The sequence below is a fragment of the Lissotriton helveticus genome, chromosome 5_1 (genome assembly GCF_964261635.1).
Source record: "Lissotriton helveticus chromosome 5_1, aLisHel1.1, whole genome shotgun sequence".
In the NCBI taxonomy this organism is placed as follows: Eukaryota; Metazoa; Chordata; class Amphibia; order Caudata; family Salamandridae; genus Lissotriton; species Lissotriton helveticus.
This window is the reverse complement of record NC_136065.1, coordinates 1,096,164,887-1,096,183,719: the sequence shown is the minus strand read 5'-3', so window position 1 is coordinate 1,096,183,719 and position 18,833 is coordinate 1,096,164,887. Positions and strand designations below refer to the sequence as shown.

At 47.1% G+C, this 18,833-nt stretch overlaps 1 protein-coding gene across 3 annotated transcripts in view; it reads left to right on the top strand.

Annotated features, from left to right (window-relative positions):
• The first annotated feature begins 1,429 nt into the window (after window positions 1–1,429).
• SH3PXD2A (SH3 and PX domains 2A) overlaps window positions 1,430–18,833 on the top strand; it is an 868,884-nt gene continuing 851,480 nt past the window's right edge. For 2 of the 3 annotated variants that reach the window (XM_078643704.1, XM_078643703.1), the window contains exon 1: window positions 1,430–2,338. In XM_078643704.1, coding sequence (XP_078499830.1) covers window positions 2,267–2,338 — 72 coding nt within the window. In that variant the 5' untranslated portion in view covers window positions 1,430–2,266. The remainder of the gene's footprint in view (window positions 2,339–18,833) is intronic. The other variant, XM_078643706.1, reaches the window with a different exon arrangement.

Genomic DNA, 18,833 nt, shown 5'->3' with positions numbered 1-18,833 from the left:
ATTGCAAAAAATGGAGCAAGGGTGGATACATAAAATAAACATGGTTGGGTAAAACATACACGGGTATGGCCTATCACAAATATGTAGTATAATCTATTTGAGTAGTTCCGCATGTGAAAGAATATAATCATGTAAAACAGTTGATTGGTCTTAGCTGGAGACAGTTCTGACAATACAAAGTGCATGTACATCAATGCGAGATATAAAACAAATAAAACTAGGTATAGAAGATCAGCACTTCACTTCAATTACTTTAGAGCTAGCACGTGTGTGTGTGGCTCTGTGTGTGTGTGGGGCTCTGTGTGTGTGGCTGTGTGTGTGTGTGTGTGTGGGGGGGCTCTGTATGTGTGTGGGGCTCTGTGTGTTTGTGGGGTTCTGTGTGTGTGTGGCTGTGAGTGTGTGTGTGGGTGCAAATGCAATAGGTCTCGCATTTGCGAGAGATTAAGCTATTACTCTCTACTACGCTCTAATGCTTACCTATTGCCATTGTAAATGACAATACCATATATTTATCGGTTTGAAAAAAAAAACAATAATTGAAAAAAATGACATTTGCAATGCCAATAGCTCTAACTTTAACAAAGACGAGACCATTGCATTGTAAATGCTTGCCTTTTCACCAGTCCCCTTCCCATCTGGATCTTCATTCGCTCACCCCACACTTCCCACTCCTCCTATGCGGTCGCGATCAGTCCTCCTCAATCCTCGTTTGCCTATATATGTACCTTGGTTTCTTTTGCTATTCTGTTCACTTTCTTTTACGTTCACCCTACCCCATCTCTCTTTCCTCTTCATGCTTTCTTCTTCACTTCTTCATTTCTCTTTCTTCCCATTTTTTTCATTTGCCCATTCTTCTGTTTTCCACCTGTTTCTATTTTGCAAGTACCATCTCCCGCTTTTTGCTGTCGGTATTGAATTGAAGGAGATGCTTTAGAGAGTGAATTGCGTTGCATTGCCCAACCCACTGCAGAAGCTAGGAACAGTGAAAGCAGGGGTGGTTGGCAGCAAAGTAGTCTGGGGCTTCGATGCAGGGAGGCAAGGGAGCGGGTGTATGGATCAATGGGGAACAATAGGGGTTTAAACAGGGGCTCGGTGGTCGCCGTCAGCAGAAAGGGGTTAAGGGGGCTCGAAGCCGAGAGCATGGCGGACCGCCATGCGCGGCACACCTTGTGTCAATCCTGGGTTTTACCCATCAGCATGTTACATTATGGGACTTGTAGTTCCGCCTTGTTAGTTAAAAAGCCAGGACTGGCCGACTGTGCCACACGTCAGGGGGTTACTTGCCAGCTATGCATGAGCAGCGAGGCTTGGGCAGTAGGGAGGCAAGGGGCTCGGTGGGGTGCTGGAGGAAGTGGGCTGGGCACAGAGGCGAGATGGCTCGGAAAGGGAGATAAGGGCGTTTGGGGGAAGCGAGAGTCCGCAAACATTTGAATGAGGTTACTGAGGGCAGAGAAGAAAGAGTTGAGAGTTAAACTGTTAAGGCGCGTGGGCAATGAGCTGGTGGGAAGCGGATGAGTGTGGTTAGGTCCTAGGGCGCAAGGATGCTGGAGGGCAGAGATGTTTGGAGCATGCATGGGCAGCAGGACACACTGTGTGCGCCTCGGCTACGGCGGGAGGAGGGGTCGGCAGCACATGCAGCAGTATCACATTTGTCACAGTTCCCTGCCAGGAGGCTGGTCGCCTCCCCCTCGCCTGCCACACCTTCCAGGGTAGAGCGAGAGACCCTCGGCACTCCCCCTCGCCCAGCCTGGCAGAGACAGTCCCTCGGCGCTTCCTCCTCTCCCCTGCTCCAGCCACAGGGACCAGCCCTCCTTGTCCCCTGAAGGAGAGTCAGCGGGAGCCTCACGCCCTGCACCGGGGAGACCCCAGGCCCGTCCCCCGCTCCGCCCCTCGTGCACAGGCAGCGGCTGGGACTGCAGGCGGCGTGGAGGGGAGGGACCGGCGGAGGGGACGGGACCCAGGAGCAGGCAGGGAAGGAAACAAAGCTCGGGAACGCTGCACGCCGAGCCCGAGCGAGGGAGCCATGCCCGCCTCCGAGCCCCGGCTGCCGCTGCCTCCCAGCGCCTAGCGGCCCGCTCTCGGACTCCAGGCGCCGCGTCCCGCTCGCAACTGCTCTCGTGGGAGGACGCCTCTGGGAGCTGCTTCTTACCCAGCCAGGAGGGACCGTCACTGGCCAAGCAGGACGTGGGTATTGCGAGAGGACCGTGAATAATGAGATAACGGGGTGCACACGCGGCTGGATTGTGGCTCTGCCTGGTGTGTGAAGATGCCTCCCTACAGCGTGCTGGATGTCAAAGTGGAGGATGTGCAGAAGCGGCGGAACCCCAACAAGCACTATGTGAGTGTGTGACTGCCGGGCATAGGGGGGGGACTACTGGGGGAGAGACAGCAAGGGATGCAGAGGCAGCAAGGGGTGCAGGGGCTGCAGTGTGCAAAGTGCAGACACCGGGTGGGGTGCTGTGGCACTGTGATCTCAAAGACACCAAAAGTGCAGATGCTTCAGGGATTCAGTGGCACTAGAAGTGCAAGGTCATTAGGGGCACAATGACAGCGGGGGTGCATAGAAGGCGTGGGTGCACTGCAGAAGCAGTTGGGTGTAGAGGCAGAGGTGCAGAGAAGCTAACGGTGCATAGAAAGCGGGGTGCAGAACACTGTAAGTGCGGGGACGCCAGGGGTGCAAAGACACCATGGCTTCAGAGACACTATAAGTGCACGCGCAGCACGTTGGACAGATAGGCGGAGTAGAAGCAATACACAACAGGGGAGCTCCCACTGGAACAAGGGGCGCAGTGAAACGTGGACAGCAGGGGTGCCGATACACCAAGGACTGTAGGCAGCGGCGTGCAGTGAGTGTCAAGGGGTGCAGCAACAGCTGGTGTGCACCAGAGGTAAAGAGGTACCACAGATAAGCGCGCGCATGTCTACAGTGGCGGGTTGTGCGCCAGTTATTCCTCTGCCTACAGTAAAAATAGATTGTCAGTCATATTTAGAGCAGCCAGTCCCCGGGGCCTGGGCAGGAGTATTGCTCATTTCACATACTGGTAAGGACCAAGCCCTGTGTGCTTGGGAATTGCCGCGTTCTGTGCACACAACAAGGCATGCTTTAACTTTGCGCCTGCTCTGTGTCGGTTTGAAGTCAGCCGTGGGTGTGCAGCAGGAAACGTCGCCTCCATTGATTTCCCACACTGACCTGGAGATGGTCCCCAGAGGGACTTTTTTGCTGCCAAGTCGCATCTGGGTTCTGCGAGGGAACGTTTGTTTTCTTTGCAACGACTGTTGTGGTTTTTGCAAACGTTACAGATATTTACATTCAGAAATGACAGCGCCAGCTGCTCGTACAGTCATGAGCCCGGGAAGCCCCTGGTTGTTCTCCTCTCCTTTGCCTGTTCCCACAGCAGTTGTGCTGCTGGACTGCCGTGCTTCCACAGCAGTTGTGCTGCTGGACTGCCGTGCTGTAGTGTGTCAATGCACCTGCATTACCTGGGTGGTTAAAAACTAAGCGGATACTTTGTCAAACACCTGGGCCATGATGGGTAAGAGGTGGTGGCTACTTTATGTCAGATATAGACTTGACGAAGATCTGCCCTGCTACTTTTATATCTATTTGTCTTTCATGGACCTTAGAAACCCGAATGCGCGCGTGCCACCTCGTGCTCTGGCGCACGACAGTCTTCTTTCTCTGATCTGCATATTTGAATTGCAAATCAGCTTGCACCTGGTATTCTCTTATCACAGGGCAGCACATTGTCATAACCTCGGGCATCCCATACTGACGTGGTTGACCTCAACTTGAACTTCCCCCGAGTGCATGGCCGCGTTTTAGTATAGTCAGACCACAGAGACAGGAAAGGGGTGGAGGTAGGAAGGAAAGAAGGAAGAAAGCCTTGAGAAGGAAAATGATCATGTTAATGTATGTTGGCTGTTTGTATAGCACATATACTATCCTATAGATGCTTCAAAGCACTGTGAGGAAGCAGATGGAGGTGGTATGCGAAGGGGTATAGGGAATGGGGTAGGTGATGTCTTGTTGCATACTTGTGTAACACTTATGTCATCCTAAGGCTGCTGTTATGCTGGGAACAGTAGAGGAAAGGTCTGAAACCTGAGAGGGAGGGTTGGGGAAACGGGAACGATGGAGTAATATTGACTATTACAACTCTAACCTTCTGCAGTTGTTTCTTTCCTCCGTGCCAGGAACCTTCAGGGTGTCAGTCATACTTTATCAATTCACATTTCAAGGATTACCCTTTTCCTTTATCAAAATGTTGTTCTTTTCCTCATTAAACATGTTTTTTTCCCTCCAAGTTCTTCTGGTATCTAGTGTAGGTTGCTCCCTTTCTCTTCTCCACCTTTACTTTAGATTTATCTTAATATTGAAGCATAGTCCAATTATAATTAGTTTTTCACATATGCCGTCACAATAGTCACAAGTAGTGAATATTAATATAGTACCTAGCATCGAAAAATAATCTGTTTTCAACTGTTAACGATTTCGACAGATGAATAAACGAGGATAAAATGAGTTGCTCAGAATCAAACAGTTCTATCATTTGTACAGAAGAATAGACCATAATATTGAAGCCCCCTTAGTCCATAGTTTGCAAGGTGGTCGCGAGATCACCCCTCTACCATTTATCAAGTGCCTTCTATATTTTTTTGTTTTTGGTAGCGCTGTTGTTAAACTGATCTATTGCTTACAATATATATATATATATATATATATATATATATATATATATAATATATATATATATATATATATATATATTCTTCAAACAGCCTCCACCCGCCATTGGCTTGAAACTTTGTCCATCATGTCTTCTTGGCTCAGCCCAGTGAAATTATCATCTCTCACCTAATGACATTGGCTCTTTGGTTTTATCCGTCATTCTCCACTCGAGTGCTTGCATTCAACTGCATGATGCATTACTTTACAGCTGTAGCCCTTTCCGCCCTCTCTGCTAGCTCCCTCGTGTGTCTCACTCTAATGTTCTAGCGCTGCATGCATTATTATATGAAACCCAGGCCGATTGGCTTTATCACTGTTGTTTATCTAGTGACTCTCATGCTTTAGCTCTGTGAATGGACCTCTACCAAGCTGAAAGGGCTCCCAGAACACCTCCTCAGCAGGGACGGAATCACAAGTTTCCTGCAAAGGTGACCTAACTCACCCACTGGTTTGGTACCAATTCTTTCAATTTCTTCAAGTGCGTTGTTCTGGAACCGATGTACAGCATTACTGTTTGCAATGTGCAAACAACCAAGTTAATAGAAAAGTCTGTAGTTAGTTTGCTGGTTTTGCCTATTAATTCACTCTGTCTATTGCTTCAGATTATATGATTTTCTTTTTTTTTTATAAATACTTTTGTTTGATGTATTGGCATTGGTCATTTCATGTTGGCATTGGTCCTCCTGGCTGGTAAGATAACTCAGTGGACTAATGCATCCTTTGTGGAGACATAAGCGTAACCTGAATGTCACAGTTTCAAATCCTATAGGGTCCATTCATCCTTTTATCTACCGGAGCTCGATTAAGTATACACTGTTGAGTTGGATGACATGTGCCACCAGTTATCAGCACCTAGAGACATTCTTCGTATTATAATGCACTATGTAGGTGTAGTTATTATTATTGTCGCTCCCATATTGATGCTTGTATCTTTCTATCACATCCTTATAATGTACTGTGGCATGCAGTGGGTCCACCGCCCTTGCCCCCGCTGTCCTTGTAAATTCAGTATGGCGTGGCCTTTCATGACAGACTTCCATATCCCTGAGGTGTTGCAGTGGCAGCAGTGCCATGTAAAAGGGCTTCCCTATTGTGATAGCCGTGGGTAACTGCGGCTGTGTGAGGTCAGTGGCCTATCATCTGTCTGGTGCCTTTTCCTGGGGTTATTGTTTTCTGGTTCTGGTTGGATGCGCTTATGAACCCATGGCCCAATGGAAACCAAACTCGCACTTGAGTCAGAGAGGATTATTGTGATCTTTGTATCTGATCTATAAATTCTTCTTAGCCTCTTTCTGGGGTCCATGAAGCGCCACTTCCATAGGCAGCAAGCACATCAAGGTGGGCGTTAAAGTTCATTACACGTGGGCCAACCCACTCTACAGCAGTTCTTCACCCACATTCTGCAGATCTCTGAAGACAGCACTTGGTCCAGCTCTCTGCAAAGCAGATCATGACCTACTGAGCGGTGGATGGGAACCCCCAGTCTAGGTCTTGCTCAGTGTTCAACTTCGCTACTGTTTTCGGTGTCCCTTCTGTCAGTTCCTGTCAGAATATTCCATATGATAACCACTTCATTCTTTTTGGGAGTTATCTCTGGATCCTGGTCCCGAAATCTGGTAATGTTTACATTGGAGACACGATGAGTCAGTCTGTCATCTAGTGTTGTGGCTCCTCAGCCACCATGAGTTTGAGATCCGTAGTTGACAATCCTTGAGGGCCAAAGTCTCAAATCCGACTATCTATAAGACTGTAGGGTATTGTTTCCATCTTTTGTGTTTTATAACTCTATCCATGGCATTTAGCACAATTTAATATTTAAAGTAGCCTTTCCTGGTAGGTTCCGCTTACCAAATGGGCACATAATATGGCTCAAATATCAAACTAGCAACGGTGCCAAACGCCGGATCGTTCTTTGATGTACAGCTCTGTCATACATTTTGGGAAATCCCAGCCTATTTCCATGTTTGGCACATTGAATGAGAGAACGTTGTAAGCTTTTATATAACTTTTATTCTGTCCACTCACCTGTGTTTAAAGTAGATCATGTCTCCTCTGGCATTGGTTGTGCTTGTGCATTGGCAAAATCTGTTTTCTTTTGAGAAGTACCAAAGGCTAGTGTTTCACCGGTATCAGTGATGGCTCCTCAGTTGGATTGCATGATTTCTAAAACGTGTATAATAGTACAGGGATGTAGTGGTTGAGGTGCGTTCTCTCGTAGTCAGGGGGCGACCATTGCAAGAATTGGGATATGCTGTAATTTTCTTGACTTCTGCAAATTTGTTGGCCACCATATTTGGCTAGACTGTCATTTGGGGAGGGGGTAGTACAGAAACTGCTGGAAGAGTTGTTAGCCAGTTACCCAGCTGCTGTGCTACCTGTTGGTGGTAACTGCAGTAGGACGTTTTGTTTTATCTCCGGACCACCACAGTTAGAAGATCTCTGTACCCTGAGGCTTGTACCTAAGCCTAGTCTTGTTACAGAGGTGTGAAACGATAGGAGGCGAAGCCTGATTCATATAAAGCATTTGAGAAACCTGTGAATGGCGAATGATGTGCGTGGGGTGTTAGCTCAGCACAGATGTCCAAGTACGGGTGTACTTCCTGTTCTTGGTTTGACCCCACTGTTCTCATACTCCACATTTACGCGAGTCTCTATTTTTCAGTAATGGAGAGATCCCAAAGTGACGTAGTGCTTCTCTGTCATTCCCACAGCTGGCGTTGGATATGACTTTTAAAAAGCCCCAGTGCCAACCATGTCACTTTTATCAAATTCTTGTTTTTCAACCAAGAGTGGCCCTTCAAAGGGCTAAACTTACAATGTGAGAAATGAAACTACACGTCCCTACATGTTTAGTGTTGTTGGCCGAAAAACAAGAGCTAACTTAGAAATCAGTATCATGATATGGGGCGAGTTGACCACTAAGCGCTTGAAAAAATAATCCTCTAAGAAGTAGAGTCTGGATGGTTTGATCTGAGGCTGATACCATAAGTTGGACCAGTTACACTGGTGACTGAGGTTGTGTAACTGCGGCCAGCTGTGATGTAAGCAAAGGAGAACCCACAATGAGTGTGCACTGTATGTCAGAAAGGGCCAGATTTTCAGGACAACTAATTAATAAGTAAATGATTTTCATCTAGAAGAAGGTGTGTGTATGCGTGTGTGTGTGTGTGTGTGTATATATATATATATATATATATATATATATATATATTCCAACAACACAGTTGCCTGCTGTGAAGGTGGTGCCGAAAACCGTCGTGACCTTTTCTGCAGAGTCCAGTGCCTTTGATAAAGTGCTCCACGCACGAAACGCGTCAGGACAGGACTTCATTTTGCTGCAAGTTGTGTTTTCCCCCACCCTGCTTCCCTCGTTGAATAAATTGTGGCTGAACACTTACCTTCTCGTGAGGCTTCCTTCACAGCAGGCAACTGTGTTGTTGGAATATATATATATATATATATATATATATATATATATATAATATTATTTGTTGTTTTATTTGTAAACTGTAAAAACGTGGCTTGGATCCAGGTTTCTGGGACTTAATTTGAAGGACCCCTGGCACTTAAGTTGAAGGACCCGGCCACAGTGTGTGATGAGCAAGGTAGGCGCAGTGTTCTATCCAGGGCATGGGTGGTACCTTTAGTCCTGGCTTTTGCTCCAACAGAAATTTGCATGCATTGCTTGAGGCTTATATGTTGTTAGGGCAAAGGTGACCCGGAAGTCTTAGTCGGGTATTAAAGGTGACATGTGACCGACCTCCTGATGTCTGTATTTTAAATGAGACGATACTGTACAATTATTTGTAGTCCGGGCCACTGGAATTATGAGATTATGCGGGCATGTTGTTTTCAGCATTATGATGCATGTCCTCCACTTACTACATAATCCACACCCTCCTTCATTATTTGCAGATTTCAGCAAGAAATGTTTCTAGCACAAACAGATCAAAAGTTATTAAAATTAAGTGCTGTACAGTGCTAGACACTTTGCAGATGTTAATTGGTGTATTCAGGTGATAATGTGGCACTAATGAGGTGGAATAGTTTTCAGACAGTAATAATGTGTGTTAACCTGCCAAAGCGCAATTTGAAACTCACTCAAAATGTGTAGCATCATCTCTTTTTCTGCGTAATTTACTCAAGTCTTGCTGCATAATTTGGTCCTCCATTACTGCACAATTGCAGTGGTCCTGCTTATACTTACAAGAGCTTGTGCATTCTAGAATTGCTATTCAAGTGAAATGGTAGTCCTACGTTGGGTGGTAAACTTCGAACGAATAACTTCTCCATCCAGTGACGTAGATATACTTTATGCTAGGGTCAGACCTGAAGGGTGTTGTTCTCTTTTCTGTGCCTGGCTCCCCAGGCTCCCCTCCTCCTATGCCTTCATTGATTCTACTCTGTGTGAGTCAGGCCCTGGGTGAAGTGCTTGCCGCCTGCACCTTTGCTCCCGGGGCCCTGTGGCTTATCGAGTCCATGAGGTGTACACCCGCCCATCTGCTTCTGTTTACTCTGGCAGTGCACGTGCTGTAGCGTGCACGTGCGCCACGGGTCACGGCGCAGGTCACCGAGCAGAAGGTGACGCACCGTTTACCTTCTGCGCACCTCCACACCCGGAAGCAGGCGCGCGGACTGATGCCTGCTGCTCCCTTCGTCTCCGCCTCGGAGACCCAGTCTAATCTATATTTTATCTCTTTATTGTAATGACACTGACAGCTGCCGTTCACGAGACGAAGGTTCAAGACTTTCTCACTTTTCTTTCTTTATGGTCGAATTGGGATGCATTCTGTGCTAAAGGACGTGTATTTCTTCTTTAAAGGGGTTTCCTTCAATGCTTTTTTTAATTTACAGTAAATAGTGTTAGATATGAATATTACATTGTTATATATATCCCTGTTGATATATATATTTCGAAAACGTTGGTATTCTCTGGTGAACTAGCATAAGTTTCGTGGTAGGTATTGGTAGTAAGAAAAGTGTCCAGCCTCCCGGCCACCGTACCTAACCGTTTGTAACACGCTCTTCTTTCACTTCTTCAAGTCGGGTACTAAATATAACCCCACGCCGGCCGCCCCCAAAGGAGAGCCTGCCTACCCCAGAAGTAGGACTGGAGACCGAAAGTCAAGGAGTGCTGCCACAGACCCTCGCTCGTCGGGTGACCTGGCACGTGCCATGCAGGCCCAGGCTGCAGCCGACCACTGCACGCGGCCAGTCATCCCTGCCCTCGCGCTCCATACCCGTACACCCCTCACCGTGTCTTCTGTCTGAGATTACATTCAAAGCTTTGCAAAGTCCTGTGACCACAATAGCGACATCTGTTTGATTATTGAATTTCCAATCTTTTATCTTCCCAAGCCGGCATAAGCCTTTGCTATTTTTTTCAAACCTACTGGAAAACAGACTAGGAAAATTCTAAGCATGAGGTGCTGGGGTTGCAAATGAATGCAAACCAAATAAGGAAGCCTAGTAGTTTGGTTTATCCTGTCCCATCTGAAGGCCGCCTTGTTGTAAGTCATATAAGTGACTACTTCCATTTCTGTCCTCTTAAAACAGTTATGTTGTATATCGGGATTCTCCAACGAGTAGCTCGTAAGCTACTGGTAGATCTCCATCTACTTCGAAGTAGCTCTCCTGTGTGCAGCCACCACACTAAATCATAAACTATTGCTGGTTTGTTTGAAAAGAATATATGTATCCCAAAACTGAAAGGTGTCCCTTTGTGATGAAAATTTGTGTGTTTCCCGAGCTCATAAGTTGGTGTTTAGAGAAAAATGGATTTCCAAAATATATGTAAAGCTTATATTTGAGTGATAAATCATGCAATATTACTCTGGTGACTGCGACATTGCAACTATTACTGCAAAACAACAGTTGATGGACAGAATGCAGAACAATGTCATACATTCACCCCAGTACAGAGATCTGGGCCTAAATCCATCGTTTTTTTGCACTCCACACCACCCCAGTTCAGACATGGCCATATGCAAATCAGCCTTGATCTTGTGCCTCATGGGAACAGTCCAGCCCGAACTGCCAGGCCATGTCTTTCCTGGACCGGAATCAAGCATCCGAGGACCAGTTTCTGGCTATCAGCCGTCTTCAGCCAGGATAGCTTGACTCCAGTGGGTTGGAGAGCATGGGACTCGCGTCTGAGCATACCCATCCCACTCGGGGTGACAAATGCAAAACAACAGTTGATGGACAGAATGCAGAACAATGTCATACATTCACCCCAGTACAGAGATCTGGGCCTAAATCCATCGTTTTTTGCACTCCACACCACCCCAGTTCAGACATGGCCATATGCAAATCAGCCTTGACCCTGTGCCTCATGGGAACAGTCCAGCCCGAACTGCCAAGCCATGTCTTTCCTGGACCGGAATCAAGCATCCTAGGACCGGTTTCTGGCTATCAGCCGTCTTCAGCCAGGATAGCTTGACTCCAGTGGTGTGGGGAGCATGGGACTCACGTCTGAGCATACCCATCCCACTCGGGTGACAAAGCTTTGCAAAGTCCTGTGACCACAATAGCGACATCTGTTTGATTATTCAATTTCCAATCTTTTATCTTCCCAAGCCGGCATAAGCCTTTGCTATTTTTTTCCAAACCTACTGGAAAACAGACTAGGAACATTTTAAGCCTGAGGTGCTGGGGTTGCAAATGAATGCAAACCAAATAAGGAAGGCTAGTATTTTGGTTTATCCAGTCCCATCTGAAGGCCGCCTTGTGGTAAGTCATATAAGTGACTACTTCCATTTCCGTCCTCTTAAAACAGTTATGCTGTGATTCTCCAAGGAGTAGCTCGTAAGCTTCTGGTAGCTCTACATCTACTTCGAAGTAGCTCTCCTGTGTGCAGCCACCACACTAAATCATAAACTATTGTTGGTTTGTTTGAAAAGAATCTATGTATCCCAAAACTGAAAGGTGTCCCTTTGCGATACAAATTTGTGTGTTTCCTGAGCTCATAAGTTGGTGTTTAGAGAAAAATGGATTTCCAAAATATATGTAAAGCTTATATTTGAGTGATAAATCATGCAATATTACTCTGGTGACTGCGGCATTGCAACTATTACTGCCTAATATTACCCATGTAGAGGAATTCCAAGTTGATTTTTTTTTATTAGTGAACGGTGCACTGAGGTGATCACTGCTGGTAATCTTGCATGGGGTGGCCACTAAAGTAGTCTTCTCTTACATAGTCACTATTACAACACTAAAAATATTAGTAGCTCGGGGTCACTTTCATTGAACATAAGTAGCTCTAGTTATAGAAAAGGTTGGAGACCCCTGATGTATATTATAAATTACCTTTACGTGTGCTGCAGCAAATAAGGAGTAGCTCCTGCAAAGCACCTATATGTGACCTGGCTATGACCTGGTTGTTATGTCGGGGCAGGGGCATCTGACTACAGTGGCTGCACAAGGATTGAGATGTAACCCGGATGAAATTGCACAGTATGTTTTGAGTAACCTGGACTCTATATGTTGAGACGAGACGGCGGGCTTGCTTTCTTGGTAGTTCCATGGGACAATGTTACTTATTTTGGCACGTGCTGAGCTATGTTTTTGACAGAAAAAAATGCATGAGTGTACCCAAGTCGCTCTTTGCTGACACACGATGCAGTTTGGCACATCACTGTTATTGTCCAGAGGTTGGAGATTCTCATAAGGAGCAGGCATTGTTGTTCCAACAGCCACTAAAATGCACATAGCATATTTTCATGCCGACTAGCTGTGAAAAGCAGCGAGTCTCCTAAGACCCCCAATGCTGCCCAGCGCAGGGTCACCTTTAATTCACTTTGGATTCGCTATCAAAATAATGAGGCAGGCGCTGGTAACTGGTAGGCAAGAAAAAGGTTTATTACTCTTGAGAGGAGACCACGTCAACTGCAGACACCGGGATGCCTCAGGGAGGTGTTCTAACTGCATCTCTTTTGGCTCTTCCTTTTATACAGGTTTGACACAAAACATCTGTTTTATTTACATGGTTACACAAGCTTGAGTGCCCGCCCTGGGCAGGTTACCACACAAACCCAACAGTAATTATTCCCCTACCCAGGTCAAAACAAACAATGTTATCTTGCAGCTGGACCATTCTTCAGGGTCTAAAACATGTGAGACCGGCCAGATCTAAGAGACTGTTCTGTTGATAAAAACAGGTCCTATTGTTGGCAAAAACAAGTCTTGCTGTGTGCAGTGCAATAAACCATGTTTGCAAAAGTCTGTTCGGTATTTGGAGCCTGTTTGTGTAAGAGTGTCCATGGGCTTGCCTGTAAACAGAGATGAGAGGAAAAACGAGTTTGGGGCAGCAATTGGCACGAAGGTTTGTCGTGACAATAGGGTTTATAGCCCCCAGCACACATATCCGGTTTGGTCAGAGAGTCAGAAGGATGCTAGCAAGGACAGGGTGAAACAAAGGTGACCAACAGAGTACAAAATGGCTGTGATGTGTAAATTGGCTGCAGCTTACGTGCACATAGAAATACCCACTAAGCAAGATTGCGCAGCCCTACGCACCCGCCTCAATGACACGTGGATCCGCGACAAAGCCCTGGAATGGATCATCTCCTCCCTCACCGGCAGAACCCAGAGAGTCCGCCTCCTGTCATTCCGATCTGAAGCCACCAAGATCATCTGCGGCGTACCCCAAGGATCGTCCTCAGCCCGACCCTTTTCAATGTCTACATGGCACCGCTCACCAACATTGTCCGATCGCACAACCTCAACATCGTCCCATACGCCAACGACACACAGCTGATCCTCTCCCTCACCAAGAACCCCACCACAGCCAAAACCAACCTCCACGACAGAATGAAGGCCGTCGCTGAATGGATGAACAGTCGCCTGAAACTGAATTCGGACAAGACGGAGGTCCTCAGCCTCAGCTCCACCCCCTCTGCCTGGGACGACTCGTGGTGGCCGGCCACGCTGGGAGCTGCGCCGACACCCACCGACCACGCACGCAACCTGGGGTTCATCCTGGACTCATCACTATCAGTGGCCAAGCAAGTCAACGCCGTCTCTTCCTCCTGCTTCAACACCCTCCGCATGCTTCACAAGATCTACAGATGGATCCCCACCGGAACCAGAAGGATGGTCACCCAGGCCCTCGTCAGCAGCAGACCAGACTACGACAGCGCCCTCTATGCGGGAACCACAGCAAACTCCTGAAAAGACTACAATGCATACAGAACGCCTCCGCATGCCTCATCCTCGACAAACCCTTCCACAGCCACATCACAGCCCACCTGAGAGACCTGCACTGGCTCCCTGTCAATTAGAGGATCACCTTCAAGCTCCTCACTCACACTCACAAAGCACTCCACAATGTTGGACTACTATACCTCAATAAATGCCTTACCTTCTACACCCCGAACTGCCAGCTTCGCTCCGCTGACCTTGCACTCGCCACCATTCCACGCATCCACAGAAGGACCACCGGCGGCAGATCATTCTCCCACCTCGCTGCTAAGACATGGGACACCCTCCCCATCCACCTGCGACAGACCCAGGACTTGCTGACCTTCAGGAGACTTCTCAAGACCTGGCTGTTTGAGCAGTAGCAGCACCCCCCACCTCCCCTCCCTCCGAGACCCTCACGGGTTTGTAGTGCGCTCTACAAATGATTGATTGATTACACTGTATGACCTGTGTTTGCACATCCTTGTTTACTTTCAGGAGGTCACGGATGCTTTTTATTGACAAACTTCCACCAGATACTGCCTCTTTTGTTATCAGACTAAGAACATTTGGCGTGCGATGGCCATCTTATGAAGCCTTTAAAGGCTGCAGTCACATGTTTATGTCCACTTCGGGCTGTTGTAATGTGTCATAGTCAGAATATCGGTTTATGCAAAGATATGCTTCAGGTGCCACTCTCGGAATATTTTATTACCCTTTGTATTTGGTGTACCGAGTCTGGGAATATGTAAAGCAGCCATCTGGCTATTTCTATATGCTTTTAAATGGCACACATCTGCCTAGATTTCATTCAATTACTGCTTTTTGGCTCTCTTCCATAGACATTATATTTCTCACTACCCTTCTTCCTTACACATCTGTGAGTATATATTGCATTAGAATATTTCACAATGTTTTAAGGCAGCATTTAGGAGAAAGAACCTGCTTAGCAGTATCACATAAGTCTATCCGACACTTCGTTGTCTTATGTTGTTAATTGTTATTCCCCATAGCTTGTACTCTAGAGTGGGCTTCAATAGAAAAGTTATGTCCTAAGCCAAAGTCGGTCCTGGAGGGCCGGATCCATGCCATATTTTAGCATATCTCCAGTTAGATAAATGTAGTTGTCTTAAAAATCTGGCATGAATCCGGCCCTCCAGGACTGACTTTGAAGAACCCTGGTCTAAGCAATGAACAATAAATAAGTTAATTCCCTGCCCATGGGTATCTTAAAGGCAGCCATTGTGGTGCCATGCTGGGCACTACCGCAGCAGATAGTTGTTACTAGATATTCCCTTTGTAATGTGTGTATATAGGAGATAGCAGTGGATCTTGGAGTGTCTTCCTAATGGTGGTAAAAGTGTTATTCTTTCAGATGCTGTACTGTTGGAATATAGATTGTGTGATTATTTCAGCATCCCAAAAGGCCAAGCAACATGGAACTCCATGAGGATCCAGTATTCTTTTTCTACCTATGCCCAAGTATAACATAGAATTAATAATTAAAAATGCAACTAAATATTTATGCTCTCTAAGTAGAAACTTGCACCATGTTTACCCTACGACCTCCCATACATTTTTGGTGCGTTGCAGATAGCAAAAAAAACCCATATCAGGTTCCTTTTGTGAGTAGGTGATAAAAAGGAAGGGTTTTAAAGCTTCCTTTAATATGATTTGGTGAGTGGACCCATATACAGGAGAAGGCTGGTTCCAGAAATTGGATACCTGGTTGTCAAGCTTATTGTTAACACTGCTCACTAGCCTGACCGTAGGTGATGGGGAACAGGAGGAAGTTGATGGATCAAAACCTTCAGCAGGTGGTATTTGGCAATTTTCTTTTACTGAAGGTGAATGATTGGGTTTTTCATACAAAATGTTGGGATGGAAATGTCCTCTACATGGTAAAGACGTGTACTCCTGCCCGAGTGACCAACTGTACTGTTGTTTGGATCACTAATATATATATATTTTTGACATATGCGAACATGAATCATGCGTGTGCGCCATGACCTAGGCTGCTCTCAAGGTTTGCGGTCTTGTGACCGGGAGGGGCGTCCAGAGCGCAACCCTTATAGTGTCTCAGACACTTTTTTAAATTCCCCGTTTTGTGGTTTTTAATTTAATTTGTTTTCTCACCATTTTCCCCTGCTTTTAAAATTCCCCGGCCGCATTACTTGCAATTTAATTGTTCCCTCACTGCCTCTCTGGCGGGCCGGTCCCTCGCGCTACACGTTTGGTGAGCGCCATCTTGGGTGGGGTAGGGAGACGCTGGACACTCCCGCGCTCTAGCAGTCACGAGGACTGGCTAGAGACCGACGCCGGTATTTGGGCATAAATAGAACAGGAGGTAGGCTCTCCTTGCTCCTACTTGCATTGCGACAGCTGGGCTCGCCTCAGACACTTTATTAAATTCCCCGTTTTGTGGTTTTTAATTTAATTTGTTTTCTCACCATTTTCCCCTGCTTTTAAAATTCCCCGGCCGCATTACTTGCAATTTAATTGTTCCCTCACTGCCTCTCTGACGGGCCGGTCCCTCGCGCTACACGTTTGGTGAGCGCCATCTTGGGTGGGGTAGGGAGACGCTGGACACTCCCGAGCTCTAGCAGTCACGAGGACTGGCTAGAGACCTATTTCAACTGGTCACTATGACGCGCAGCGTGTGCGCGAAGCGTGTCAGTCGCAGCCACGCCGGAGTCACGCCGGAGTCACGCCAGAGTCCAGCCCGTCTGCGCCCGTCCGCGCTGTGGACGGGCTGGATGGCTGGACTGCTGGCCAGGCTAATGTAATCTCCCATTCACCTAAATATTCCTTACAGGATTTATTAAGGCTTAAACCTCCATCCGCACCCTGTTTCCGCCGTTGCACTCCTGAGGATCTTCTACTACCTCGGGGCTGCTTTTGTTTTCAGACAGACCTAGGGGGTTTTAACCCTCTCCCCCGCCCTTCCCCCGGGGAGCTCTGTTCTTCGATGGGTCCCAATATGTCAAGCGACTTTGGCTTTCTTATTAACGCTCGCTCTCTCGTTAAAAACAATATTGTTTTTAAAGAGTTTGTTTCAGAAAGGAACCCCTCCTGGGTTTTCGTTACTGAGACTTGGGCCAAAGATTCTTCCGGCCCTGACCTTGTGGAAGCAATCCCAGAGGGCTATTGCCTAGCAAGACAGGACAGGATAGGCCGAGTTGGTGGCGGCCTGGCTATCCTGTATAAGGATAGGTTTCACTGTCACATCACACCCCTCTTTGACCCCAAGGATGCGTTCCAAGCACTAAACTTCTCACTGTCCGATCACCCTAAGCATGTGTTCAATGGGATTCTGCTCTATCGGCCCCCTGGCCCTAGAGCGGATTTCGGGCTGAAATTGCTTCAGACCTTGGAACCCTATTTCGGTCGCCAAGATCTCACGATTCTAGGTGATTTTAATTTTCACCTGGAGCTGTTGGAGGCAAAAGACACCATCTCTCTTCTGGAAGCAATGTCGGCTTGTGGACTCACCCAATTGGTGAAAGGACCCACTCATCGAGCTGGACATACGCTCGATGGTATTTTCTCTAATGATCAAAGGCTGACAGTTACTAACTCCCTCCAGCTTTCCTGGTCGGATCATCTGGCCGTTTCTTTCGGTCTGACTTATCCGACCCAGAATATAGCTGGAAGGTCCCCAGGGACGGTGGAAGTACGTAGGAACCTTAAAAACATTAGGGAAGACTCTTTCCTTCCATGGATACCTAGATTGTCTACTGCTCTGGAGCAGGATGCCTCATCAGCGGTCTCGCAATAAGAAAAAACCATCTCGGAGGCCTTGGATCTTTTGGCTCCTGCTAGGTCCTGCTATATAGCCAGGAAAAGACCCTCAGCTCCCTGGTTTTCTGAAAGTAAGGAGACAAGAGCGCTTATGGCACTCTAGCTGGAATTTTAAGGATAGGGAAGCACATAAGATCTTGCTTAAAAGATATAAATTGGAAGTGACCAAAACTAAACAGGATTATTTTACGGCTCTCACTTCCTCACTTTCATCTCCTAAAGAGCTCTTCAGAATTGTAGATTCCCTCACCTCTCTCCAGGCCCCGGACCCGGTGGTTGCCTCCCAGGGGCTCTGTAATGAAATAGCCTCTTTTTTTCAGTCCAAAATATTGGACATTCATAGTGCTTTGGAATCCCTAAAATCTTCCACCACTATGCCCTTGGTACCCGCTATTTTGGATTCTAATGGTGTTGTCTCTCCTCGGCTCATGGATCTTGAATCCTTTCCCCCTCTCTCCTACCAAGATCTCGAGATCCTTCTTACCAAAACCAAATCTGCATCTCCACTAGATGTATGTCCGCTAAAGATCCTAAAGCAGTGCAGAGAATCCCTCCTTCCCCCTCTGGTTGACATCATGAACAGGGCGATGGAGGAGGGCGTTTTTCCCCAGCAGTGGAAAAATGCTGTGGTAAAACCTCTGCTCAAGAAATCTTCTCTTGACCCTGGGGTTTTAAAAAACTTTCGCCCCATTTCTCTGCTCCCGGCTCCCGCAAAGATGCTAGAAACCCATCTAAATAAACATCTTGCAGCATTTGTGGAGAATTCCGGATGCCTGGATCTTTCCCAGCATGGATTCAGGAGGGAACACAGCACCGAGTCTGCCGTCACCATAGTGCTTGATAACATCCGCACGCGGGTTGATGGGGGTCAGACCTCCCTCCTGATCCTTTTAGATCTCACGGCGGCTTTCGATACCCTCTCTCCCTCAGTCTTAACATCTCGACTGAGGGATATTGGAGTGCGGGGGGCGGCCCTGGGACTCCTTTCCTCTTTTCTCGATCTTAGAGAGCAAAGGGTGATGCTGGGTCAGTTTCTATCTCCATCCCTGTCTGTGCATTGTGGGGTCCCTCAAGGGTCAGCGCTTAGTCCTACCCTTTTTAATATCTATGTGACCCCCCT